The sequence below is a fragment of the Rana temporaria genome, chromosome 4 (assembly GCF_905171775.1).
Source record: "Rana temporaria chromosome 4, aRanTem1.1, whole genome shotgun sequence".
NCBI lineage: Eukaryota > Metazoa > Chordata > Amphibia > Anura > Ranidae > Rana > Rana temporaria.
The window spans coordinates 476,942,903-476,967,285 of NC_053492.1; the positions used below are offsets into that span (position 1 = coordinate 476,942,903).

General features: G+C 46.3%; 1 protein-coding gene across 1 annotated transcript in view; it reads left to right on the plus strand.

Annotated features, from left to right (window-relative positions):
* ALK (ALK receptor tyrosine kinase) overlaps nt 1–24,383 on the plus strand; it is a 388,017-nt gene that overhangs the window by 327,999 nt on the left and 35,635 nt on the right. The window contains exons 16-20 of the mRNA XM_040351843.1: nt 1,361–1,474; nt 3,762–3,948; nt 13,497–13,587; nt 18,644–18,708; nt 23,020–23,149. Coding sequence (XP_040207777.1) covers nt 1,361–1,474; nt 3,762–3,948; nt 13,497–13,587; nt 18,644–18,708; nt 23,020–23,149 — 587 coding nt within the window. The remainder of the gene's footprint in view (nt 1–1,360; nt 1,475–3,761; nt 3,949–13,496; nt 13,588–18,643; nt 18,709–23,019; nt 23,150–24,383) is intronic.

The following is a 24,383-nucleotide window of genomic DNA, read 5'->3' on the forward strand; positions in this document are numbered from 1 at the left end:
ACATTGATGGAGGAGGGAAGGGAAGGCTCATTGATGGAGGTGGGGAGGGAAGGATCATTGATGGAGGTGGGGAGGGAAGGCTTGTTGATGGAGGTGAGGAGGGAAGGCTCATTGATGGAGGTGGGGAGGGAATGCTCATTGATGGAGGTGGGGAGGGAAGGCTCATTAAAGGAGGTGGGGAGGAAAGGTTCATTGATGGAGGTGGGGAGGGAAGGCCCATTGATGGAGGTGGGAAGGGAAGGCTCATTGATGGAGGTGGGAAGGGAAGGCTCATTGATGGAGGTGAGGAGGGAAGGCTCATTGATAAAGGGGGGAGGGAAGGCTCATTGATGGAGGTGGGGGAGGGAAGGCTTATTGATGGAGGTGGGAAGGGAAGGCTCATTGATGGAGGTGGGGAGGAAAGGCTCATTGATGGAAGAGGGGGAGGGAAGGCTCATTGATAGAGGTGGGGGAGGGAAGGCTCATTGATGGAGGTGGGGGAGGGAAGACTCATTGATGGTGGTGGGTAGGGAAGGTTTGATGATGGAGGTGGGAAGGGAAGGCTCATTGATGGAGGTGGGGAGGGGAAGGCTTATTGATGGAGGAGGGAAGAGAAGGCTCATTGATGGAGGTGGGAAGGGAAGGCTCATTAATGGAGGTGGAGGAGAATAGGCTTATTGATGGGAGTGGGGGGAGGGGAGGCTGGCCCATTTAGTCTGATTCAATAGAAGACCAACTGGAGCTCAAATTGCTGGAAAAGCGAATTCTGGTTCTGATAAAAAGGTGTCAGAACACACAGAGCATCACAGTTTGTAGTGTATAGGGCTGTGTAACTGCAGACTGGTCAGGGTGCCCATGCTGACCCGTGTCCACAGCCAAAAGCACCTACAATGGGCACATGAGCATCAAAACTGGACCACAGAGGAATAGAAGAAGGTGGCCTGGTCTGATGAATCAGTTTTCCTTTACATCATGTGGATGGCCGGGTGCGTCACTTACCTGGCGGTGGATGCAGTATGGGAAGAAGACAAGCCGGCGGGGGCAGTGTGATGCTTTGGGCAATGTTCTGCTGGGAAATCATGGCTCCTGTCATTCATGTAGATGTTACTTCGGAGTCCTCACCTCGACAGGTCAGGGCTCCTTTGATGGCAAAAGGGGAACCTACTTAATTTTAGGTGGGTGGTCATATTGTTATGGCTGATCGGTGTATGAACTGGACCTGACTGTCCATGTTTCAAAATTGACATTATATTGTCTACTTTTGGTGTCCATTGTAGACATTGCCCATCCCCCACTGCCCATTTAATAATCCAGCCAGTCTTGAGAATTTGTCCACGGCCTCCATTGCTTTATTTATCATGGGTTCTGTTTTTTTTTTCAGATGATCAAATTCAGTCAGCCCACGAGACGCACCTTCCCCTTTCTCTGGTATTGTCCATCGTGACCTCAGGCCTCGTGGCTGCCCTCATCTTGGCTTTCTCAGGTATCATGATTGGTGAGTCACTTGTACTATCTAAGTAACTTTTCCTCTACAAAACTTCACAAATGTAAAAAAAAAAACTTTTATGGTTTCGTTTTTTACCCATTTCATTTAGAAGGGTTCTTCTTCCGTGTGAGGTCCAATGGCTGGTACATTTCGGACTCTTTTTTAAATAATTTGTGCTGATATGACCATAGAGACCAAAGAATTGGGATGTCTTAGTACAGCTAATCTCAGATAAGATTTTAGACAAGACTAATGTTCTTCATGAGCACGGCCGCTGATAGGGCGATACAGCTGGCCCCTCAGTTCAAAAGAACCTGCTTAGAAGGTGCCTGGGCCCCATTAGTTCAAAAGTGGGGCCCAGGCACCCATCAGTTCAAAAGGGGGCCTGGGCCCCATTAGTTCAAAAGGGATGCCCAGGCACCCATCAGTTCAAAAGGGGGGCCCAGACACCCATCAGTTCAAAAGGGGGGCCCAGGCACCCATCGGTTCAAAAGAGGGCCTGGGACTCATCAGTTCAAAAGGGGGGCCCATGCACCTGCTGGGAAGGGCTGGCTGTTCTGCCTTGTAACTCTTGTGGATCCCTTTGCAGCACTGCCATCTTTCTCCCTATAGCTAGAGGAGGATCAGTTCTAGCATCTGCCCCTTCCACCCCCTGTCTGAGCCCCCCCCCCCCCCTTTGTATGCTCACTCTTCCCTCAGTGCTTCTGACTTCCCACCTCTCCTGCCGGCAGCTTCTGTGGGCACACAAAAATTGTTTCAGGATGGAGATCAAGGGAAGGGGTTGGTTAATATGTCTTCCTTTCCAGAATGAACACAGTGTGAGTGCTTGGTACTGATCGTTCCTGTGTCCAGTCATAACTGAAGCATAGCAAATTGTGTTTACCATGCTTCTCTTTGTGAATGAACAGGAAGCCACTCAGCACAGACACTTCCTATTCATTCACTGTCCAGTGCAGCTGAGGCTGCAGAGAAAGGCACTGGGTAATCTCTGTCCTCAGTCCCTTTCGCTGCCTCAAAAGTGAGGCATCAGGGGTCTGTTTAGGGGCCCTTTCAGGTAGGTTGCCCTGTGATTTCTAACAGTAGGCCTGTTCATGAGAGTTTTTAGCCCATGGCCCAGATTCTCGTAGACGCGCCTATCTATAGGCGGGCGTAGCGTATCTCAGATACACTACGCCGCCGCAACTTAGTGAGGCAGGTCCCGTATTCACAAAGAACTTGCGCCCAAAGTTACGGCGGCGTAGTGTAACTGTGCCGGCGTAAGCCCGCGTACTTCAAAGTAGGCTGGTGTGGGCGTGTTTTATGGTAATGAATAGTCACCCGACGTGATTGACGCTTTTAACGAACGGCGCATGCGCCGTCCGTGAACGTATTCCAGTGCGCATGCTCAAAATTACGCCGAAAATAGTCAATATTTTCGACGTGAACATAACTTACATCCAGCCTCATTCACGGACGACTTACGCAAACGACGTCAAATACGACGCTGTTCGTACGTTTCCGATGTCCATACCTAACACGACTTACCCCTGCTTTATGAGGGGTAACTTTACGCCGGCGTATGTCTTACGTAAACGACGTATCTTGATACGCTGGGCGCACGTACGTTCGTGAATCGGCGTATCTAGCTAATTTGCATATTCGACGCAGAAATCTAGGGAAGCGCCACCTAGCGGCCAGTGTAAACATGCAACTAAGATACGACGGCGTAAGAGACTTACGCCGCTCGTATCTAAGCCAAATTTATGCGTAACTGATTCTAAGAATCAGGCGCATAGATACGATGGCTCTCATTCGGACTTACGACGGCGTACGTGGCGATACACCGTCGTAAGTCCTTTGAGAATCTGGGCCCATGAGTTTACAGTATGATTGCCCCCCCGTAAACATTAATCTCATGATTTATTCATGCCTTTGGACCTCGGAAGTGGATGGAGAATTTCTGGAGAACCTTTTTGTTCTATATCAGTTGGCTATTAGACATGTGCACTGCCGAAAAATGTGTTTGTTTTCCGTTTCATTCGTTTTTTTTTTTAGCTTTTTCCGGAAAATCAAAAATGAAAATATTCGGAAACTTGAAAATTCAGAATTCAGAAAATTGAAAATTTGCAATTCGGAAATTAAAAAATTCGGAAATTCGAAATTTCGGAAATCCGAAAATTTGGAAATAGAAAAATTCGGAAATTTCGGAAATGATCTAATTTGTCAAAATAAGTTAAAAATATATAATTCGGAAATTAACGAATTGCACATGTCTATTGCCCATTATCGGTGACAGAACCTCTGTCCTCTCTTACAGTTTACCGCAGGAAACATCAGGAGCTCCAGGCCATACAGATGGAACTACAGAGCCCAGACTACAAACTCAGCAAAGTGAGAACATCCACCATAATGACGGACTACAACCCCAACTACTGCTTTGCCGGCAAGATCACCTCCATCGGAGACCTGAAAGAGGTGCCCAGGAAACACATCTCCCTCATCAGGTGAGGTCACGATGGCGGCCGGAAAGGGAGACATCAGTTGATTCTGTAACTCATTTGAATAAGGTTGTATGATATTATTTTGCAGTTATACTGAAGTTATTAGAGTTTTATATTCTCTTGCATTCTAAATTAGAAATATAAGGGGCTTCGGGGGCCCCCCTCATGGTGGTGGAATGCCAGGGCTCGGTCGCAAATGCGACTTTTTTGACTCTAGTATCTCCGCCACTGGTGTCAGTCGTTTTTCATTTTTGTTACTTTATTTTTATATTTTAACATTTTATTTTTATTTTACAATTTTATTTTTTATTAGTCTTTACAATTTTTTTTAGGAGCACATTTGTGGCACACATTTAACCTCTTGATCATCCTAGATGTAAACCACCGTCAACCGCCATCCATTTACCTGGGGGGGGGGGGGGTTGGTGTTTTAGAGTTTGCTGCCTCCCCAAAATATTGAGCACCTGTCACCATTGGTCCCATTATAAGTCGCTAATCACCGCCATTAGTTGTACAAGTATATAAAAAAAAAAGCAAAAGTGTTTATGGATTGGTTTACGCAAAAGTTATAGGGCCAGATTCACAGCTGAAATACGCCAGAGTATCTAATGATACGCCGGCGTATTTTCAAATTTGCTGCGTCGTACGGCTTTTGGCTTCGATCCGACAGCTGGGGGGATTTGGGTGATGGGGGGCAAAGATTTGTGCTAGGAGGGGTGATGGAAATTTGAGCTGGGGGGATTTGGAAGATGGGGGGCAAAGCTGTGTGATAGGAGGGGTGATTTTTTTGGTGGATTTGAGGGATTGTGTTGCAAAGATTCTTGCTAGGAGGGGTGATTTTCTTTTGGGGGGCATTTGAGCTGGGGGGATTTGGGGTATGGGTGGGCAAAGATTCGTGCTAGAAGGGGTTATTATTTTGGTGGGGGGCATTTGAGCTGGGGGGGGCAAATGTGCGTGCTAGGAGGGGTATTTTTTTTGGGGGGGGGGGGATATTTGAGCTGGTGGAGATTTGTGTTGTTAGAGGGGGGGATTTCCGGAGGGGGGCAGATTTGTATTTGGAGGATGGGTAATTTATGTGTAGGGGGGTAAGCATGCAGATTAGTGCTCAGTGTTTTTGTGGGGAGATTTTGTTGGCGCATATTTGATCATACATCTTGGGGGTGCGTGGTTTGGCATGTTTGCCCTTTGCTCTAGAATTCAGGTGTCTCAAACTGGCGGCCCTCCAGCTGTCAGCCTTGCAATGCCTCATGGGACTTGTAGTTTCACAACAGCTAGAGGGCTGCCAGTTTGAGACCCCCTGCTCTAGATGACCTTGTCCCGGCACTGGGCAACCTTCCAAGGGCTCCAGCTTTGGTCCACTTTTGCCAGGACCGGCTCCTCCCGGCAAGGCCTTTGCTACATTATTGGAGACACAAGTCCCTTATCGGGAAAACTCCACTCCTCTAAATTAGCTCCGATAACAAATGGAACCAAATTTAAAGGTCATTTATACAAATTGATAACCGGATGGAATTCACTTCCAACTGATTGTCAAAAAAAAAGAAGTTTCCCTTGATGGATTTTTCCATTAGGCACAGAAAATAATACGGCGAGAAGAAGAGACATTAACTGCCGCGAAGCGCCAGACTTGGAGTGCCGGAGCTCATTGCCTCTACGAACCCGAAGATTAAGTACAATTCTCCATTTTCAGATTGAGAGGAGCTTCTATATTCTGTGACTCTTCCGTTCCTTGTTGTCGGTTATCATTAAATTTATGAGGTGTCGGAGGAAGACCTTGTAGCGGAGTCGGAATCAATTTGTCAGAGGTCTCCGAAGTTCACGGAGATGGATGAGCTCCGGATCCGGGTTGTCTCTCTCTCTCTCTCTCTCTCTCTCTCTGGCTGGAGAACTTGCCGCAAGTTTTAATGATAACGACTTCCCGGGCAATGTCAGACATCTGTCACTCAACTTTACAACGGACTTTGCACCTCGGGCTGCCGGGACCCGTATTCTCAGTGGAAAGAAATAACTTCTATCACGCCGAATAAAATTCTTAATTTTTTTTTTTCATGTGGTGGATTTATAGAAGATGTCACAAGTCCCCAATTTTGTTGAATTACTTTAAAACGGAAACTCGGGGCGGCAGACAGATCCTTGGGGTTGGTGAGGCTGAACCCAATCCGAACCACCTTGCTTTACAGCAACATAATAAGATAAAACTTCTCCGACTAGTAAGGAAACTCCTGTGATTTCAGTCGTTTATAATGTTGTTACATTGTTGGTGAGGCTAAATAAAGACACCGGTCCATCCAGTTCAACATGATGCCGATCAAGGTTTCTCAACCAGGGTTCCATGGAGTCCTAGGGTTCCTCCAGAGGGTTCTAGGTGTTCCTCGGGCAATGAGCAATTTCTGCCTCTCAGATAACTTCCCAATGGCACCCATTGATCTTTTCAGCTATCTGTAAGGGGGTAATGCCAGTTTGCCCCATCAACTGCCACCAGTTTGCCCCATCAAATGATGCCAGTTTGCCCCATCAAATAATGCCAGTTTGCCCCATCAAATCCCGCCAGTTTGCCCCATCAAATACCACCAGTTTGCCCCATCAAATGATGCCAGTTTGCCCCATCAAATGATGCCAGTTTGCCCCATCAAATGCCGCCAGTTTGCCCCATAAAATGATGCCAGTTTGCCCCATCAATAGCCGCCAGTTTGCCCCATCAAATAATGCCAGTTTGCCCCATCAACTGCCGCCAGTTTGCCCCATCAAATGATGCCAGTTTGCCCCATCAAAAAATGCCAGTTTGCCCCATCAAATAATGCCAGTTTGCCCCATCAAATGCCGCCAGTTTGACCCATCAAACGCCGCCAGTTTGCCCCATAAAATGATGCCAGTTTTTCCCATCAAATGCCGCCAGTTTGCCCCATCAAATGATGCCAGTTTGTCCCATCAAACGCTGCCACTATGCCCCATCAAACACCGCCAGTTTGCCCCTTCACATCAGGAATCCTCCTTCACATCATTGGTCCTCCCATCACATCAGAGCCTCCCCTTCACACCAGAGGTCCTCCCATCACACCAGAGGTCCCCTTGACATCAGAGCCTCTCTTTCACATCACAGTCTCCCCTTCACATTAGATGTCCTCCCATCACATCAGAGCTTCCCCTTCACATCAAAGGTCCTCCCATTACATCAAAACCTCCCCTTCACATCAAAGGTCCTCCCATTACATCAGAGCCTCCCCTTCACATCAAAGGTCCTCCCATTACATCAGAGCCTCCCCTTAACATCAAAGGTCCTCCCATTACATCAGAGCCTCCCCTTCACATCAAAGGTCCTCCCATTACATCAGAGCTTCTCCTTCACATCAAAGGTCCTCCCATTACATCAAAACCTCCCCTTCACATCAAAGGTCCTCCCATTACATCAGAGCCTCCCCTTCACATCAAAGGTCCTCCCATTACATCAGAGCCTCCCCTTCACATCAAAGGTCCTCCCATTACATCAGAGCCTCCCCTTCACATCAAAGGTCCTCCCATTACATCAGAGCCTCCCCTTCACATCAAAGGTCCTCCCATTACATCAGAGCCTCCCCTTTACATCAAAGGTCCTCCCATTACATCAGAGCCTCCCCTTCACATCAAAGGTCCTCCCATTACATCAGAGCCTCCCCTTCACATCAAAGGTCCTCCCATTACATCAAAACCTCCCCTTCACATCAAAGGTCCTCCCATTACATCAGAGCTTCCCCTTCACATCAAAGGTCCTCCCATTACATCAGAGCCTCCCCTTCACATCAGAGCCCTGGCCATCCAGTTTAACATGATGTCGATCAAGGTTTCTCAACCATGCCAGTTTGCACCATCAAATAATGCCAGTTTGACCCATCAAATAATGATAGTTTGCCCCATCAAATGATGCCAGTTTTCCCCATCAAATGCCGCCAGTTTGCCCCATCAAATCCCACCAGTTTACCCCATCAAATGATGCCAGTTTACCCCATCAAATGATGCCAGTTTGACCCATCAAATAATGCCAGTTTGACCCATCAAATAATGCCAGTTTTCCCCATCAAATAATGCCAGTTTGCCCTATCAAATGCTGCCAGCTTGCCCCATCAAATGCGACCAGTTTTCCCCATCAAACACCGTCAGGTTCCCCCATAGAATGATGCCAGTTTGCCCCATCAAATGCCACCAGTTTGCCCCATCAAATGATGCCAGTTTGCCCCATCAAATCCCACCAGTTTGCCCCATCAAATGCCGTCAGTTTTCCCCATCAAATGATACCAGTTTTCCCCATCAAATCATGGAAGTTTGCTCCATCAAATGATGCCAGTTTGCCCCATTAAATGCCACCAGTTTGCCCCATCAAATGATGCCAGTTTGCCCCATCAAACGCTGTCAGTATGCCCCATCAAATGCCACCAGTTTTCCCCTTCACATCACCAATCCTCCTTCACATCAGAGCCTCAGAGCCTCCCTTTCCCATCAGAGCCCTTATCATCATATAGGATTACTCCCTTAACATCATGGTTCCGCTTTCATATCATCACACCCTCTCGGCCTGTCCAGTGGTGTCCCCGGCATTGTTTACTTCTGCCGGCCTCCAAGGGTCATAGAGATGACTGGGGACCATCTGGTCACCAGAAATCTCTATGGTAAACTTCCGGCGGCGACCGATTCGTTCTCCGGCTCGCTGATTGCAGACGTGAGGTGGGAGAAGCACTGGGGGGCAGCGGGAGGGTCTCCTCCCGCTGCCTGTAAGAACGATTAAGCAGCTGAACTGCCGCCTACATAATCGTGCAAAAGATGATATCTGGATGATGCCTGTAGCTGCACCCATCATTCAGATATCACCGCTCAAAGTCCATGACGTCATATGACGTACCTTGGGCGGGAAGTGGCTAGAGAATGCTAGAGGGAATTAGCAAATAAATGAACCGTTGGTGCTTATTCCCTCTAGCATTCTTTAGAATTGTTACCTACAGTAGATGTATGTATTTCCTATGCTCCTTTTGCTCCATCTAGTGGCCATAATGTGGTATTTTTCTACTACCCATAATAAAGGAAGAGGAGAAAGTCTAATGCACAGGTGTTTTTGCCGGATTTGCACAGAACAAATGTACAATTAAACTCTCCGGATGAATGGCTATGCTAATTTATTTATTTTTCAAACCCCTTAGAGCCAGCCAAGTCTGCATTAAGGCTTTAGCGATATTTTGTTCCTTTTGGGCGATAAATTTTCCAGAAGTCTTGTTTCCCTTCCCTCTGCCAGCACTGGAGATATTACAGAGCACACACTGGCACACCTTGCCGGCATACAGATATATGTAAAGGATTAGCCCTTCCCGCCTCTCCTAGAAATTGCATTTTCTTTGCGCCGCGTGGCAAAGGACACGAGAAAATCCGATGCGGGAAAATGCTAATAGTATGCAAATGCCAGAACCGTTATCACAGGATGAGGACTTCCTTCTGCGGGAATGTCTGAGAATACCAACTGTGTGACTTCTGATTACAAAGCTGCACTGAGAGGTGGGAAACTGATTCAGAGCATCCAGTGTCAGGATCTTTACCCCCACTCCCAAAAAAAAGCTGACCTCCAGGCAATCACCCAATCAGCTACAGACACAGATGAAATATGTATGAAGGAGTACCGAGACTTTGTAGAGACTTGAAAGGGATACATTCTCCAATGCTGGGTCTATGTTTGGTATATAGGGAACTGGTTGTTCAGTCTTTTGGGATGAGTAAGTCCTTGAATGGATCCTGCAACCCAGTGGTTCTGTAGAGACTTGGGAAAGATACACTCTCCAACCCTGGGTCTGTGTTTGGTATAAAGGGAACTGGTTGTTCAATCTTTTGGGGGTTACTAAGTCCTGTTATAAATCCTGGGGCATGGAAGCTTTGTAGAGTCTTGGGAGGGATACATTCTCCAATCCTGGGTCTATGTTTGGTATAACGGGAACTAGTCATTCAGTCTTTTGGGATTAGTAAGTCCTGGGTTGGGCCTGGAGCCCGGAGACTTTGTAGAGACTTGCAAGGGATACATTGTACAATCCTGGGTCTATGTTTTGATATAAAGGGAACTAGTCATTCAGTCTTTTGGTATTGGTAAGATCTGGAATGGGTCCTGTGGCCCAGAAGCTTTGTAGAGACTTGGAAGGGGTACATTCTCCAATACTGGGTCTATTTGGGATGAGTAAGTCCTTGAATGGATCCTGCAACCCAGTGGTTCTGTAGAGACTTGGGAAATATACATTCTCCAACCCTGGGTCTGTGTTTGGTATAAAGGGAACTGATTGTTCAATCTTTTGGGGGTTACTAAGTCCTGGAATAAATCCTGGTGCATGGAAGCTTTGTAGAGACTTGGGAGGGATACATTCGCCACTCCTAGGTCTATCTTTGGTATAACGGGAACTAGTCATTCAGTCTTTTGGGATTAATCAATCCTGGTATGGGTCCTGGAACCCGGAGACCCTGTAGAGACTTGCAAGGGATACATTCTACAATCCTGGGTCTATGTTTGATATAAAGGGAACTAGTCATTCAGTCTTTTGGTATTAGTAAGATCTGGGATGGGCCCTGTGGCCCAGAGACTTTGTAGAGACTTGGAAGGGATACATTCTCCAATACTGGGTCTATGTTTTGATATATAGCATGGGGTGCTCAACCTGTGTCCCTCCAGCTGTTGAAAAACTACAAGCCCCATGAGGCATTGCAAGGCTGAACAGTTACAAGCATGACTCCCAAAGGCAAGGGCATGATGGGACTTGTAGTTCTGCAACAGCTAGAGGGCCACAGGTTGAGCACCCATGTGGGAACTGGTTGTTCAGCCTTTTGGGATGAGTAAGTCCTGGTATGGATCCTGAAACCCGGAGGCTCTGTAAAGCCATGGGAAAGATACATTCTCCAACCCTGGGTCTGTGTTTGGTATAAAGGGAACTGGTCATTCAATCTTTTGGTGTTACTAAGTCCTGTTATAAATCCTGGGGCATGGAAGCTTTGTAGAGTCTTGGGAGGGATACATTCTCCAATCCTGGGTCTATGTTTGGTATAACGGGAACTAGTCATTCAGTCTTTAGGGATTAGTAAATCATGGGTTGGGCCTGGAGCCCGGAGACTTTGTAGAGACTTGCAAGGGATACATTCTACAATCCTGGGTCTATGTTTGATATAAAGGGAACTAGTCATTCAGTCTTTTGGAATTAGTAAGATCTGGAATGGGTCCTGTGGCCCAGAGGCTTTGTAAAGACTTGGAAGGGATACAGTCTCCAATCCTGGGTCTATGTTTGGTATATAGCATGGGGTGCTCAACCTGTGTCCCTCCAGCTGTTGCAAAACTACAAGTCCCATGAATCATTGCAAAGCTGAACAGTTACAAGCATGACTCCCAAAGGCAAGGGCATGATGGGACTTGTAGTTCTGAAACAGCTAGAGGGCCACAGGTTGAGCACCCATGGATAGGCAACTGGATGTTCAGTCTTTTTGGATGAGTAAGTCCTGGTATGGATCCGGAAACCCGGAGGCTCTGTAAAGCCTTGGGAAAGATACATTCTCCAACCCTGGGTCTGTGTTTTGGTATAAAGGGAACTGGTCATTCAATCTTTTGGGGTTACTAAGTCCTGGAATAAATCCTGGGGCATGGAAGCTTTGTAGAGTCTTGGGAGGGATACATTCTCCAATCCTGGATCTATGCTTGGTATAACAGGAACTAGTCATTCAGTCTTTTGGGATTAGTAAATCATGGGTTGGGCCTGGAGCCCGGAGACTTTGTAGAGACTTGCAAGGGATACATTCTCTAACCCTGGGTCTGTGTTTGGTATAAAGGGAACTGGCCGTTCAATCTTTTGGTGTTACTAAGTCTTGTTATAAATCCTGGGGCATGGAAGCTTTGTAGAGACTTGGGAGAGGTACATTCTCCAATCCTGGGTCTATGTTTGGTATAACGGAAACTAGTCATTCAGTCTTTTAATCAATCCTGGATGGGTCCTGGAACCCAGAGACCCTGTAGAGACTTGCAAGGGATACATTCTACAATCTTGGGTCTATGTTTGGTATATAGGGAACTGGTCTTCAGTCTTTTGGTATTAGTAAGATCTGGGATGGGTCCTGCGGCCCAGAGGTTTTGTAGAGATTTGGGAGGGATACATTCTCCAATCCTAGGTCTATGTTTGGTGTAAGAGAAACTGGACACTCAGTCTTTCGGGATTAGTAAATCCTGGGATGGCTGCTGGAGCCCAGAGACTTTGTAGAGACTTGGGTGGGATGATTTCTCCAACCCTGGGCCCATATTTTGCCAGTAGCCAGCACTCCAGCATGATCCCTTGAGCCCTGCAGCACTGTGAGCTGCTGCAACCTCTTCCAGTCTGCGCTCTGCTATACAGGGACTTCAAGGGTAGGACCTAAATACTCTCCCAGCAGCCAGCCAGCATCAGGTAGGAGTTAATTACTGGGATTTATTGGCTGCTGGGCGAGTATTTAAGTCCTCCCCTCCTCGCTCCAGTGTTTTGCTGCTGCCATTTATTCTTTTTTTTTTTTTAAGGAAATTTATTGGTCCTTTTTGCATACTAATATGCAGGAAATCAGTTCAAATATCCAATGCAAACAAAAAATAATCGGAAGGTGAATGACGGGATGTTGAGTATAGGGTGAAGGGGGTGGGGGGTGGAAAGGGGAGGAGGTCAAGCAAGATGACCTAATATTCGAGTTGATCGATAACTGGCCAGGGCAGGCTGAGCGTGATAAATGTTCATAACAAACATACATGGCTATCCTGGTATATTTGTATACAACGCTTGTGGATAGGAGGTGATCATGGAGGGAAGTGGATATATTACCAAAAGTATTGGGACGCCTGCCTTTACACACACATAAACGGCATCCCAGTCTTAGCCCGTAGGGTTCAATATTGAGTCGGCCCCGCCCTTTGCAGCTATAACAGCTTCACCTCTTCTGGGAAGGCCGTCCACAAGGTTTAGGAGGGTGTCTATGTAAATGTTTGACCATTCTTCCAGAAGAGCACTTGTGAGGTCAGGCACTGATGTTGGACGCAAAGGCCTGGCTCACAGTCTGCGCTCTAATTCATCCCAAAGGTGTTCTATGGGGTTGAGGTCAGGACTCTGTGCAGGCCAGTCAAGTTCCTCCGACCCCAAACTCGCTCATCCATGTCTTTATGGACCTTGCATTCTTGCACTGGTCCAAATCATTCGGTGGAGGGGGGATTATGGTGTGGGGGTTGTTTTTTTCAGGGGTTGGGCTTGGCTCTTTAGTTCCAGTGAAGGGAACACTTAAGGCGTCAGCCTACCAAGATATTTGGGATAATTTCATTCTCCCAACTTTATGAGAACAGTTTGGGGGATGGCCCCTTCCTGTTCCAACATGACTGGGCACCAGTGCACAAAGACATGGATGAGCGAGTTTGGGGTGGAGGAACTTGACTTGCCTGCACAGAGTCCTGACCTCCTGAATTAGAGCGGAGACTGTGAGCACAAACTGGGGAGGTGGGGGGAGGGGTGCTTTACATTGTTTCCATAGAGGTGAAAGTGACTTTGTCTTTTCCCCCCCCGCAGAGGTTTGGGTCACGGGGCGTTCGGAGAAGTCTATGAAGGTCAAGTGCTGTCCAGTCCTAACGACCCGACTCCGCTGAAGGTCGCTGTGAAGGTGAGTCACGCCACCTGTTCAGTGTTCTGTTATTTATGTCATCTACGGCCAATCGGTGAAGTTGTTCTGTCAATGGAAACAATGTAGCAGTTGGATACAATCACATAGATGATGAGGGTGTCAGGCAGTTGGTCGGCATAACTTCCCCCTTTTCTTCAATGAAGTGGATAAAAGGGAACATTAAATGTCCACGTTACTTTGTTCTCTGATTGGATCTCATTTTTGGAACTGTCCTGCTTTCCAGTTACATCACAACTCAGGTTAATGTATAAGTCACTCCCCCCAAAACTATGGCACCACCCCCCTCCCCCCACTCTCTAAAGTCCCATCCCCCCTAAACTCTGGGTATTTAACCTGCCTCCCACCCTTCAAAACTCTTCCCCCCAAAACTCTGTTTTTTTTATCATGCCACCCCCCCTCTAAAATCCCCCCCCAAACTCTGGGTACTTAACCTGCCACCCCCTCCTTCTAATTCCCCCCCAACTCTGGGTATTTTACCTGCCACCCCCTCCTTCTAAATCCCCCCCCCAAATTCTGGGTATTTAACCTGCCACCCCTCCCCCACCCTCTAACCCCCCCCCCCCACCCAAATTCTGGGTATTTTACCTGCCACCCCTCCCCCACCCTCTAACCCCCCCCCCCCCCCCACCCAAATTCTGGGTATTTTACCTGCCACCCCTCCCCCACCCTCTAACCCCCCCCCCCACCCAAATTCTGGGTATTTTACCTGCCACTCCTTCCTTCTAAATCTCCCCCCAAAACTCTGGGTATTTATCCCACTACCCCCCCACCCTCTAAAACCCCCCACCCCCCAAACTCTGGGTATTTATCCCACCACCCCCCCACCCTCTAAAACCCCCCACCCTCCAAACTCTGGGTATTTATCCCACCACCCCCCACCCTCTAAAACCCCCCACCCCCAAACTTTGTGTATTTATCCTGCAACCCCATCCCCCACCCTCTAAAATCCCCCTCCCAAACTCTGGGTATTTATCCTGCCATCCCCCACCCTCTAAAATCCCCCCCCCCCAAACTCTGGGTATTTATCCTGCCATCCCCCCACCCTCTAAAATCCCCCCCCAAACTCTGGGTATTTATCCTGCCACCCCCTCCCCCACCCTCTAAAATCCCCACCCCAAACTCTGGGTGTATCCCCCCCCCCCCTCTGGGTCAAGGGGGATTTTGGAGTGCGCTGAACCACCCCAGATTATAGTTGTCCCCTCCCAGGACTTTGAGAGCATCCACTGTGATCCATGATCCAGTCTGGGGAGGAGGGGTGGGAACCCTGATGTAAGGGGGAACTCTGGGTACCCTGACATAAGGGGGGTCTGATGGGGACCCTGATGTAAGGGGGGACTCTGGGTACCCTGACATAAGGGGGGGGTCAGATTGGGACCCTGATGTAAGGGGGAAGTCTGGGTACCCTGAAATAAGGGGGGTCTGATGGGGAACCTGATGTAAGGGGGAACTCTGGGTACCCTGATATAAGGGGGGGGGGTCTGATGGGGACCCTGATGTAAGAGGGAAGTCTGGGTACCCTGACATAAGGGGGGGTCTAATGGGGAACCTGATGTCAGGGGGAACTCTGGGTACCCTGGCATAAGGGGGGTCTGATAGGGACCCTGATGTAAGGGGGGACTCTGGGTACCCTGACATAAGGGGGGGTCTAATGGGGACCCTGATGTAAGGGGGGACTCTGGGTACCTTGACATAAGGGGGGTCTAATGGGGACCCTGATGTAAGGGGGAACTCTGGGTACCTTGACATAAGGGGGGTCTAATGGGGACCCTGATGTAAGGGGGAACTCTGGGTACCCTGACATAAGGGAGGTATGATGGGGACCCTGATGTAAGGGGGGCTTTGATAGTGAACCTGATGTAAGGGGAGACTCTGGTAAGGACACTGATGTAAGGGGGGACTCTGGTAAGGACACTGATGTAAGGGGGGACTCTGATATAAAGGGGTGCAGGTTCTCACTGTAAGCCGCCTACGTTGTGTTCGGAGCCTCGGGGTTAGGAATGGAGTGACGGCTCTTCTTCTTCTCCATGTCGGGATTATATGTAAGAATTGGCGTTACCGGCCCTTTAAATATTTATTAATATAAAGACAGAGCGGACTCTGATCGATTCCAGCTGTCTAGAAGTAGAAGTGACTCCCCCGCCTGTCCTCTCGGTCTGTCGATCGGTTATTGAATTTTTCAGGAAATGCCGACTCAGCAGCCAATGACAGGAGACGGCTTTACAGTGACGGCTCTGCTGCATGCGCTGCGCAAACCCCCCCCTCCCCCGACCTGACAGATTCCTCTACAACCAGACCTGTCATGGAGGAGCCTCACCCATCATCTCCAACCAGAGAGATACACAAACTCCATAAAGTCCTGACATGAGATTCACAAAACACGGGGCCTGTCTCTTTAAATGCAGCCAATCTAAGTACCTGACTGCATGGTCCTTTCCCCGCCCCCGCTCACGCCCCTCATTTACATAAAGATTTTTTTTTTTTAAGACCAGGCTTTTTCTGGCACTAATTTAGAATAGAATAAATTCAAATTTGGAAGAAAAAAAAAATTACAGCATAGAAAAGAAAAGAATAGAATAGGAAATAGAAAGACTATAACAATATAACTGTTTTCCGAAATTCGAATTTCAAAAAGAATGAATTCAACTTTGAATATAATAGAAAAGAATAGAGTAATAATAAAAAAAAGAATATAACCACCTTTCAAAATAGAATACATTTAGATTCAAATACAATAGAAAAGAAAATAATGGAACAGAATAGAGAAGAGAATAGAAAAAGAATAGCATTGAATAAAATAAAATGTAACCTTCTTCTTCAAATTTGAATTCAAATACAATAGAAAAACAGTAGAAAAGAATAGAATAACATAGAAAAATAATAGAATAGAAAAAAAGAATAGCATAGAATAAAATAAAATATAATTTTTCTAAAATTCTAATAGAATACATTTGAATTCAAATACAATAGAAATAGAATAGAATATCATAGAAAAATAATAGAACAGAAAAAAAGAATAGCATAGAATATAACCTTCTCCTGAAATTCGAATTTCGTACAGAATAATTTTGAATTCAAATACAATAGAAAAGAATAGAATAGAAAAAGAATAGAAAAAAAAGAATATTACCATTTCTCAAAATTCAAATAGAATAAATTCAAATAGAATAGAATAGAATAAAAAATAAATAGACATGTGCACTGCCGAAAAATTCTTTTTTTCCCGAAAATTTGTAAATTCAGGAAATTCCAAAATTCGGAAATTCCGAAATTCGAATATCCAATTTTCCAAATTTCCCATTTTCGAATTTTGCAATTTGGAATTTTCAAATCTTCGAAATGTCTAATTTTCAAATTTTCTAATTTCGGGAAAGTCAGAATTTCCGAATTTCGGAAAAATTCGAAAATTCGAAATGTCCAAAATCCCCAAATCCTCAAAATTCGGAAATTAAAAAATTTCGGAATTAACTAATTTGTCAAACTTTGTTAAAAAACGAATTCAGAACTAAACGAATTGCACCTGTCTAAAGATAAATATAAAATATTAAAGAATATCACCATCTGAAATTCAAATTTAGAATAGAATAAATTCAAATTTGAAAAAAAAAAAGAAAGAAAATAACAGCATAGAAAAGAAAAGAATAGAATAAAAAATAGACTATAACATATAACTGTTTTCCGAAATTTTAAATTTCGAATAGAATAAATTCAACTTTGAATATAATAGAAAATAATAGAAAATAAAATAAAACCATAGAATAGAATAATACAATCAATAGACTAAAAAGATTATAACCCTCTTACAAAATTTGAATTTAATTTTAAATGGGATTTGAATCGATTCAAATTTTCCAAATTCGGTCGAATTGAACTCGGAAAATTTGAATTGATTCCAATCTAAATCTGGAAGAGGGTTATAATCTTTCTATTCTATTGATTGTATTATTTTATTCTATGGTTTTATTTTATTTTCTATTCTTTTCTATTATATTCGAAGTTGAATTTATTCTGTTCGAAATTCGAATTTCGGAAAACAGTTATTTGTTATAGTCTATTTTTTATTCTATTCTTTTCTATTCTTTTCTGTTATTTTCATTTTTTTTTTTTTATTAGAATTTCAGATGGTGATATTCTTTTATATTTTCTATTTATTTTTAGACAGGTGCAATTCGTTTAGTTCTGAATTCATTGTTTAACATATTTTGACAAATTAGTTAATTCGGAAATTTCCAAATTTTTTAATTTCCGAGTTTTGAGGAGTTTGGGATTTTGGACATTTCGAATTTTCACATTTTTCCAATTTTTCCGAAATTCTGACTTTCCCGAAATTCGGAGATTCAGAAATTCGAAAATGTGAAAATTAGAAAATTGTAAATTTCGAAGATTCGAAATTCCAAAGGGCAAAATTCGAATGGGAAATTTGGAAAATTGGATATTCGAATTTCTGAATTTCCTGAATTTACAAATTAACAGAATTTGCGAATTTTTCAAAAAAAAAAAAGATTTTTTTCGGCAGTGCACATGTCTATTTATTTTTTATTCTATTCTATTTGAATTTTGAGAAATGGTAATATTCCGAAAATGATATAAACAAATTGAACCAAACACATGAAAATACCGAATCAAAACAAAACAAAACTATTTTTTTCTTGTTCTGTCCAATGCCAGCAGTTGTTTTTAGGGATGGCGTTTGGCTCTCTGTTTAAAGCAATCCTAGCGGGTAACTAGCAGCTGGATTGCTTGTACAAGCAGCAGAAGGTGACGTCCCTCCCCCTCCCCCCCCCGCCACCTTCCACGGCTATACCGGGATCTCCTGTCCCAGCCGAGAGACTCGAGCTCCTGCACTACTTTGTTGCGACTTGAGTGCCTGAGTGTGTAAAGCCGCATCAAAGTAGTGTGCATGGAGCCTAAATGTCGTTGGGTTCGGGTTTATGTCTACTGCACCGAACTGTAATTGGTTGGATTTTGTGAATGGAATCTTTGACTCCTCCCACACATTGATATTCTGTATGATGAGCGATGTTGTTGTTGTTCACAGACTCTCCCGGAGGTGTGCTCTGAGCAGGATGAGCTGGATTTTCTGATGGAGGCGCTCATCATCAGGTGAGACTACACCAGGGATTGTCAACTATTGAGCTCAAAGGTGGGCCTCAAATGTGGCCCCTGACATCACCAAAGGGCCCCACATATTGTTCAATATATGTAATGCTGGAGAGGATGGTCAGAGACTGCAGAGCTGATATAGGAAATGAGGGTCAGAGAGTGAGGAGAGGATACATTGTGGGCTGAGGAGATGCTGGGGAAGACAATTCAAGACTGGGAACATGTTACACGGGGCTGGTAGAGATCAATACTTCTACCCCAATCAATGTTCAGACTGATGAGGTCCACATCATGTACCTGTTCTTCTTTCCTTCCCAGATGTTCCTCTTCTCTTCCCCGATTTCCTCTACCCTTTCCTGATGTTCCTCTTCCCTGATGTTCCTCTTCTCTACCCAGATGTCCCTCTTTCCTTGCCAGACATTCCTCTTCTCTTTTCTCCCCGGATGTTACCCTTCTCTTCCCAGATGTTCCTCTTCTCTTCCCAGACATCCTTTATCCCTTACCAGACATCCCTCTTCTCTTCCCAGATGTTCCTCTTCTCTTCCTAGATATCCCTATTGTCTTCACAGATGTTCGTCTTCTCTTCCCAGACATCCCTCTTTCCTTCCCAGACATCTCAATTCTCTTCCCAGATTTTCCTCTTCCTTTCCCAGATGTTCCTCCTCTCTTCCCTTCCCAACCATCTCGCTGCTCTTCCCAGATGTTCCCCTTCCCTTCCCAGATGTTCCTCTTCCCTTCCCAGATGTTCCTCTTCCCTTCCCAGACGTTCCTCTTCTCTTTATAGATATTTCTCTTTCTCTCCAGATTTTTCCCTTCTCTTCCCAGATGTTCCTCTCCTCTTCCCAACCATCTCACTGCTCCTCCCAGATGTTCCTCTTCCCTTCCCAGATGTTCCTCTTCCCTTCCCAGATGTTCCTCTTCCCTTCCCAGACATTCCTCTTCTCTTCATAAATATTTCTCTTTCTCTTCCAGATTTTACCCTTCTCTTCCCTGATGTTCCTCTTCCCTTCCCAGGTGTCCCCCTTCTCTTCCCAGATGTTCTTTTTATCTTTCCAGACATCCTTTGTCCCTTCCCAGACATCCCTCTTCCCCTTCCAGATGTTCTTCTTCCCTTCCCAGATGTTCCTCTTCCCTTCCCAAACATCTCTCTTCCCTTCCCAGATGTTCCTCTTCCCTTCCCAGATGTTCCTCTTCTCTCCCCAGACGTTATCTCTCTTCCCTTCCCAGATGTTCCTCTTCCCTTCCCAGATGTTCCTCTTCTCTCCCCAGACGTTCCTCTTCTCTTCCCGGATTTTCCTCTTCCCTTCCCAGACATTTCTCTTCTCTTCATAGATATTTCGCTTTCTCTCCAGATTTTACCCTTCTCTTCCCTGATGTTCCTCTTCTCTTCTCTGATGTTCCTCTTCTCTTCCCTGATGTTCGCCTTCTCCTCCCAGACTTCCCTTCCCAGACATATCTCTTCTCTTCCCAGATGTTCCTCTTATCTTTCCAGACATCTTTATTCTCTTCCCAGGTGTTCCTCTTCTCTTCTCAGATATCCTTCTGTCCCTTCCCAGACATCCCTCTTCCCTTTCCAGATGTTCTTCTTCCCTCCCCAGATGTTCCTCTTCCCTCCCCATACATCTCTCTTCTCTTCCCAGATGTTCCTCTTCTCTACCCATGCATCTCTCTTCTTTTCCCAGATGTTCCTCTTCTCTTCCCAGATGTTCCTCTTCCCTTCCCAGATGTTCCTCTTCTCTCCCCAGATGTTCCTCTTCTCTCCCCAGACGTTCCTCTTCTCTTCCCAGATCTTCCTCTTCCCTTCCCAGACATTCCTCTTCTCTTCATAGATATTTCGCTTTCTCTCCAGATTTTACCCTTCTCTTCCCTGATGTTCCCCCCTTCTCCTCCCAGACTTCCCTTCCCAGACATATCTAAGAGATGTTCCTCTTCTCTTCCCAGATGTTCCTCTTCCCTTCCCAGATGTTCCTCTTCCCTTCCCAGATGACCCTCTTCCCTTCCCAGATGACCCTCTTCCCTTCCCATATGTTCCTCTTCTCTTTCCAGATATTCCTCTTCCCTTCCCAAACATCTCTCTTCTCTTCACAGATATTCTTCTTCTCTTCCCAGATTTTCCTCTTCCCTTCCCAGATGACCCTCTTCCCTTCCCAGATGACCCTCTTCCCTTCCCAGATGACCCTCTTCCCTTCCCAGATGACCCTCTTCCCTTCCCAGATGACCCTCTTCTCTTTACAGACATCTCTCTTCTCTTCCCAGATGTTCCTCTTCTCTTCCCAGGCACTCTCCGCCCCTCCCCCCCACCCCCCCCATTTTACTTACCTGATCCCCGAACTTCTGTGGGCGCGGCATTCTCTCAATGTCTGAATGGCTCCTCATTGGATAGATTGATAGCAGTCTAGCCAAATCCAGTGACGCGGCCACCGGGGGGCGGGTCATACATTCGGCGGCTTTGCACGCCAAGTGTATAACAGGGGAGCGCGCCTGCAAGGTAACCCCCTCGGGAGAGAGCTTCTCAGAGGGGGTTAGTTCTTGCAGGGAGGAGCCGAGACAGCCGTCGTGGGACCCCAGAAGAGGACGATCGGGGTCACTCTGTGCAAAACAAACTGAACAGTGGAGGTAAGTATGAAATGTTTGTAATTTAAAATAAAAAAATGAACCTTTACAACCCCTTTAATGCTTCAGTTCACACTAATGGGTTTCTTGCTGTGCACTGAAAAAAATGTAGAACATGTTGCATTTTTGGGCGTCACATTCCAACTCTCTGCTTCACATAGAATTAAATCAACTGTCAAGTTTATTAAAGGTAAAAAAGAAAATGAACAAGCCTTGTGTTGTGTTCTACGCACACCAGTGGGCTCTTGTTATATACATCTTACTGTGGTGTGAATGGGCCCTTAGTGTTCGGTTCTTCTGGTACTTAGAAGCTAACGCCAGTGGCGTTGCTAGCGGGGTGCGGTCCGCACCTGGGAGACACCCGCTAAAGGGGTGACACCATCCCGACTTTCCAGAGGGTGAGGAAAGCCCTGGCATTCAGTTGCCCCGGGCCGGAACATCTCCAGCGCCGCTGGCCGCATGCCCTGGTCTGTGTACTTCTTTCTTCTCCTACTTCCCTGCTTCTAAGCCTGTCACTGTCTCTGCCCGGGCGGCGCGACTGCAAACTTTCCTCTCCTCTCCAGCTGGTGCTGTAATGGCCAGGAGGGTGTCAGCTTGCATTGAGGAGGTGAACGCCATCGGCCCAAGCCCCAGGTGAGGGGGGTCTGCAGGGGTGGGGGGTGATTATGCTGATGGAGGGGCTCTGCAGGGGGCATCTATGCTGATGGAGGGGGTCTGCAGAAGGGTCTATGCTGATGGAGGGGGTCTGCAGGGGGGTGACTATGCTGATGGAGGGGGTCTGCAGGGGGGGGTGACTATGCTGATGGAGGGGGTATGCAGGGGGGTGACTATGCTGATGGAGGGGGCCTGCAAAGGGGGGTGACTATGCTGATGGAGGGGGTCTGCAGGGGGGGTGACTATGCTGATGGAGGGGGTCTGCACGGGGGGGATGACTATGCTGATGGAGGTGGTCTGCAATGGGGGTGACTATGCTGATGGAGGTGGTCTGCACTGGGGGTGACTATGCTGATGGAGGGAGTCTGCACTGAGGGGGGGGGGTGTCTATGCTGATGGAGGGGGTCTGCACTGAGGGGGGTCTATGCTGATGGAGGGGGTCTTCACTGGGGGTGACTATGCTGATGGAGGGGGTCTGCACTGAGGAGGGAGGTTTATACTGATGGAGGGGGTCTGTACTTTATGGGGGGGTTTATACTGAGGAAAGAGGGTCTGTACTTTGTGGGGGGGGGTCTGTACTGAAGGGAAGCTATAGTTGGCGGGGGGGGGGTGACACCAATTTTTTTTGCACTGGTTGAAACCAACCCTAGTGACGCCACTTGCTAACGCCACGTTCCCAGCTACTGAGAGGCCATTTAGTGGCCCAAGAACAGGTTCAAAGTAAGTGAAAGGAGCTTCTGCAACCATTTAAGGCTCATTATACTTTTACCAACCACCAAAGCCACTTTCAGTCCAGTCGTCTGTGTGGATTAAATGGTGAGATTTTGAGGTTTAAGAGGTTTGAGATTTCGAGATGTCCCATGAAAGCCAAAACTCGAAAATTTCACTCTTCTCCACCGCTGACTGCTTTTATCCAATCCTTGGTTGTCTTTATTTGTTGTTGGAAATCTTTTCTTTTTCATGACTGTCTTTGTTACTGAAAATTATTATAAATGATGAAATGTGTGTGCCGGTTGGGTGAACCCTGTCCATCTCTCTTCCCAGTAAATTCAGCCACCAGAACATTGTGCGTTGCATTGGCGTCAGTCTGCAGGCTCTGCCGAGATTCATTCTGCTGGAACTTATGACTGGAGGAGATCTGAAGTCCTTCCTGCGACAGACACGACCCAGAGTGGTGAGAGGAGCAGAGGACCTTATTAATAGATGTTTTATTGTGTCCAACGTATATATAGAATATGTATCAGAGAGACGTTCTATATTCAGTGGTGTGATATTGAGTGTCAAACCGGTTCCTAAGGCTCAGTGGTCCCAGTGAGATCGCTCTTGTCTGACAGGGTCACCCTAACTGGAGCACCCAAAATCAGAATCCAGATTAATCCAATAGAGAGCACCAGCACAAAAGTGAGTCTAATTTGGCTTTAATTATTCATCATTGAGGTTCTAAACACCCCCTCCCCCCGCCCCCAACACACACCATCCTTCATCAGGGCTCTTATCTTCCCAGATATTCCAGTCCTCTTCCTAGATATTTCAGTTCCCCCTGTATAGTCAGTGGGATAAAGGTTGAGCTGATGGTGATTGCTAGAGCCCTGAGGATGATAGTAAGGAAATTTCAGCTGGTTAAACCCGTATTCCACTGGTTATATAAGGGATGAGGGTCAATCTGTATGAGAGTTAAGGTTAACATGAGGGCTTGAGTATATAAGGGTTAGCCTTGGCGAGAGGGTTAAAGTTCACATGAAGGCTAAGGTTAACATGAGAGAGTTAGTGTGAAGATAAGAGTAATAATTAGGGTTAGAGTTAGGGCTCGTTCATGCCAGCCCCATCTGGCAGTGTTGCCCAACACAGTCCCAACACATAGACCAGGTCATTTCCCAAAAGTTCTTCTTCTCTCCCCAGATGTTCATTTTCTCTTCCAAGATGTTCGTCTTCTCTTCCCGCGTTCCTTCTCTCTTCCCGCATGTTCCTTTCTCCCCAGATGTTCCTTTTCTCTTTCAAGATGTTCCTCTTCTCTTTTCTCATGTTCCTCTTCTTTTCCAGCCCAGGACTTTCCTCTGCTCTACTTAGACAATCCTCATCTCTTCTTGGATTTTCCTCCTCTCTTCCCTGATTTTTCTCTTCTCTTCACAGACAATTCCCTTCTCTTCACAGATGTTACTCTTCTCTTTCCAGACATTTTGCTTCTCCTAGATATCCAACTTTTCTTCCCTGATCTTCTCTGCCCTTCTCAGATAATCCTCATCTTTTTTAGATTTTTCATCTTCTTTTCCCAGATGTTCCTTTTCTCTTCCAAAATGTTCCCTTTTTCTTCCCACAAGTTCCTCCTCTCTTCCCTCATGTTCCTCCTCTCTTCCCGCATGTTTCTCTCCTCTTCCCTTGTGTTCCTCCTCTCTTCCCTCATGTTCCTC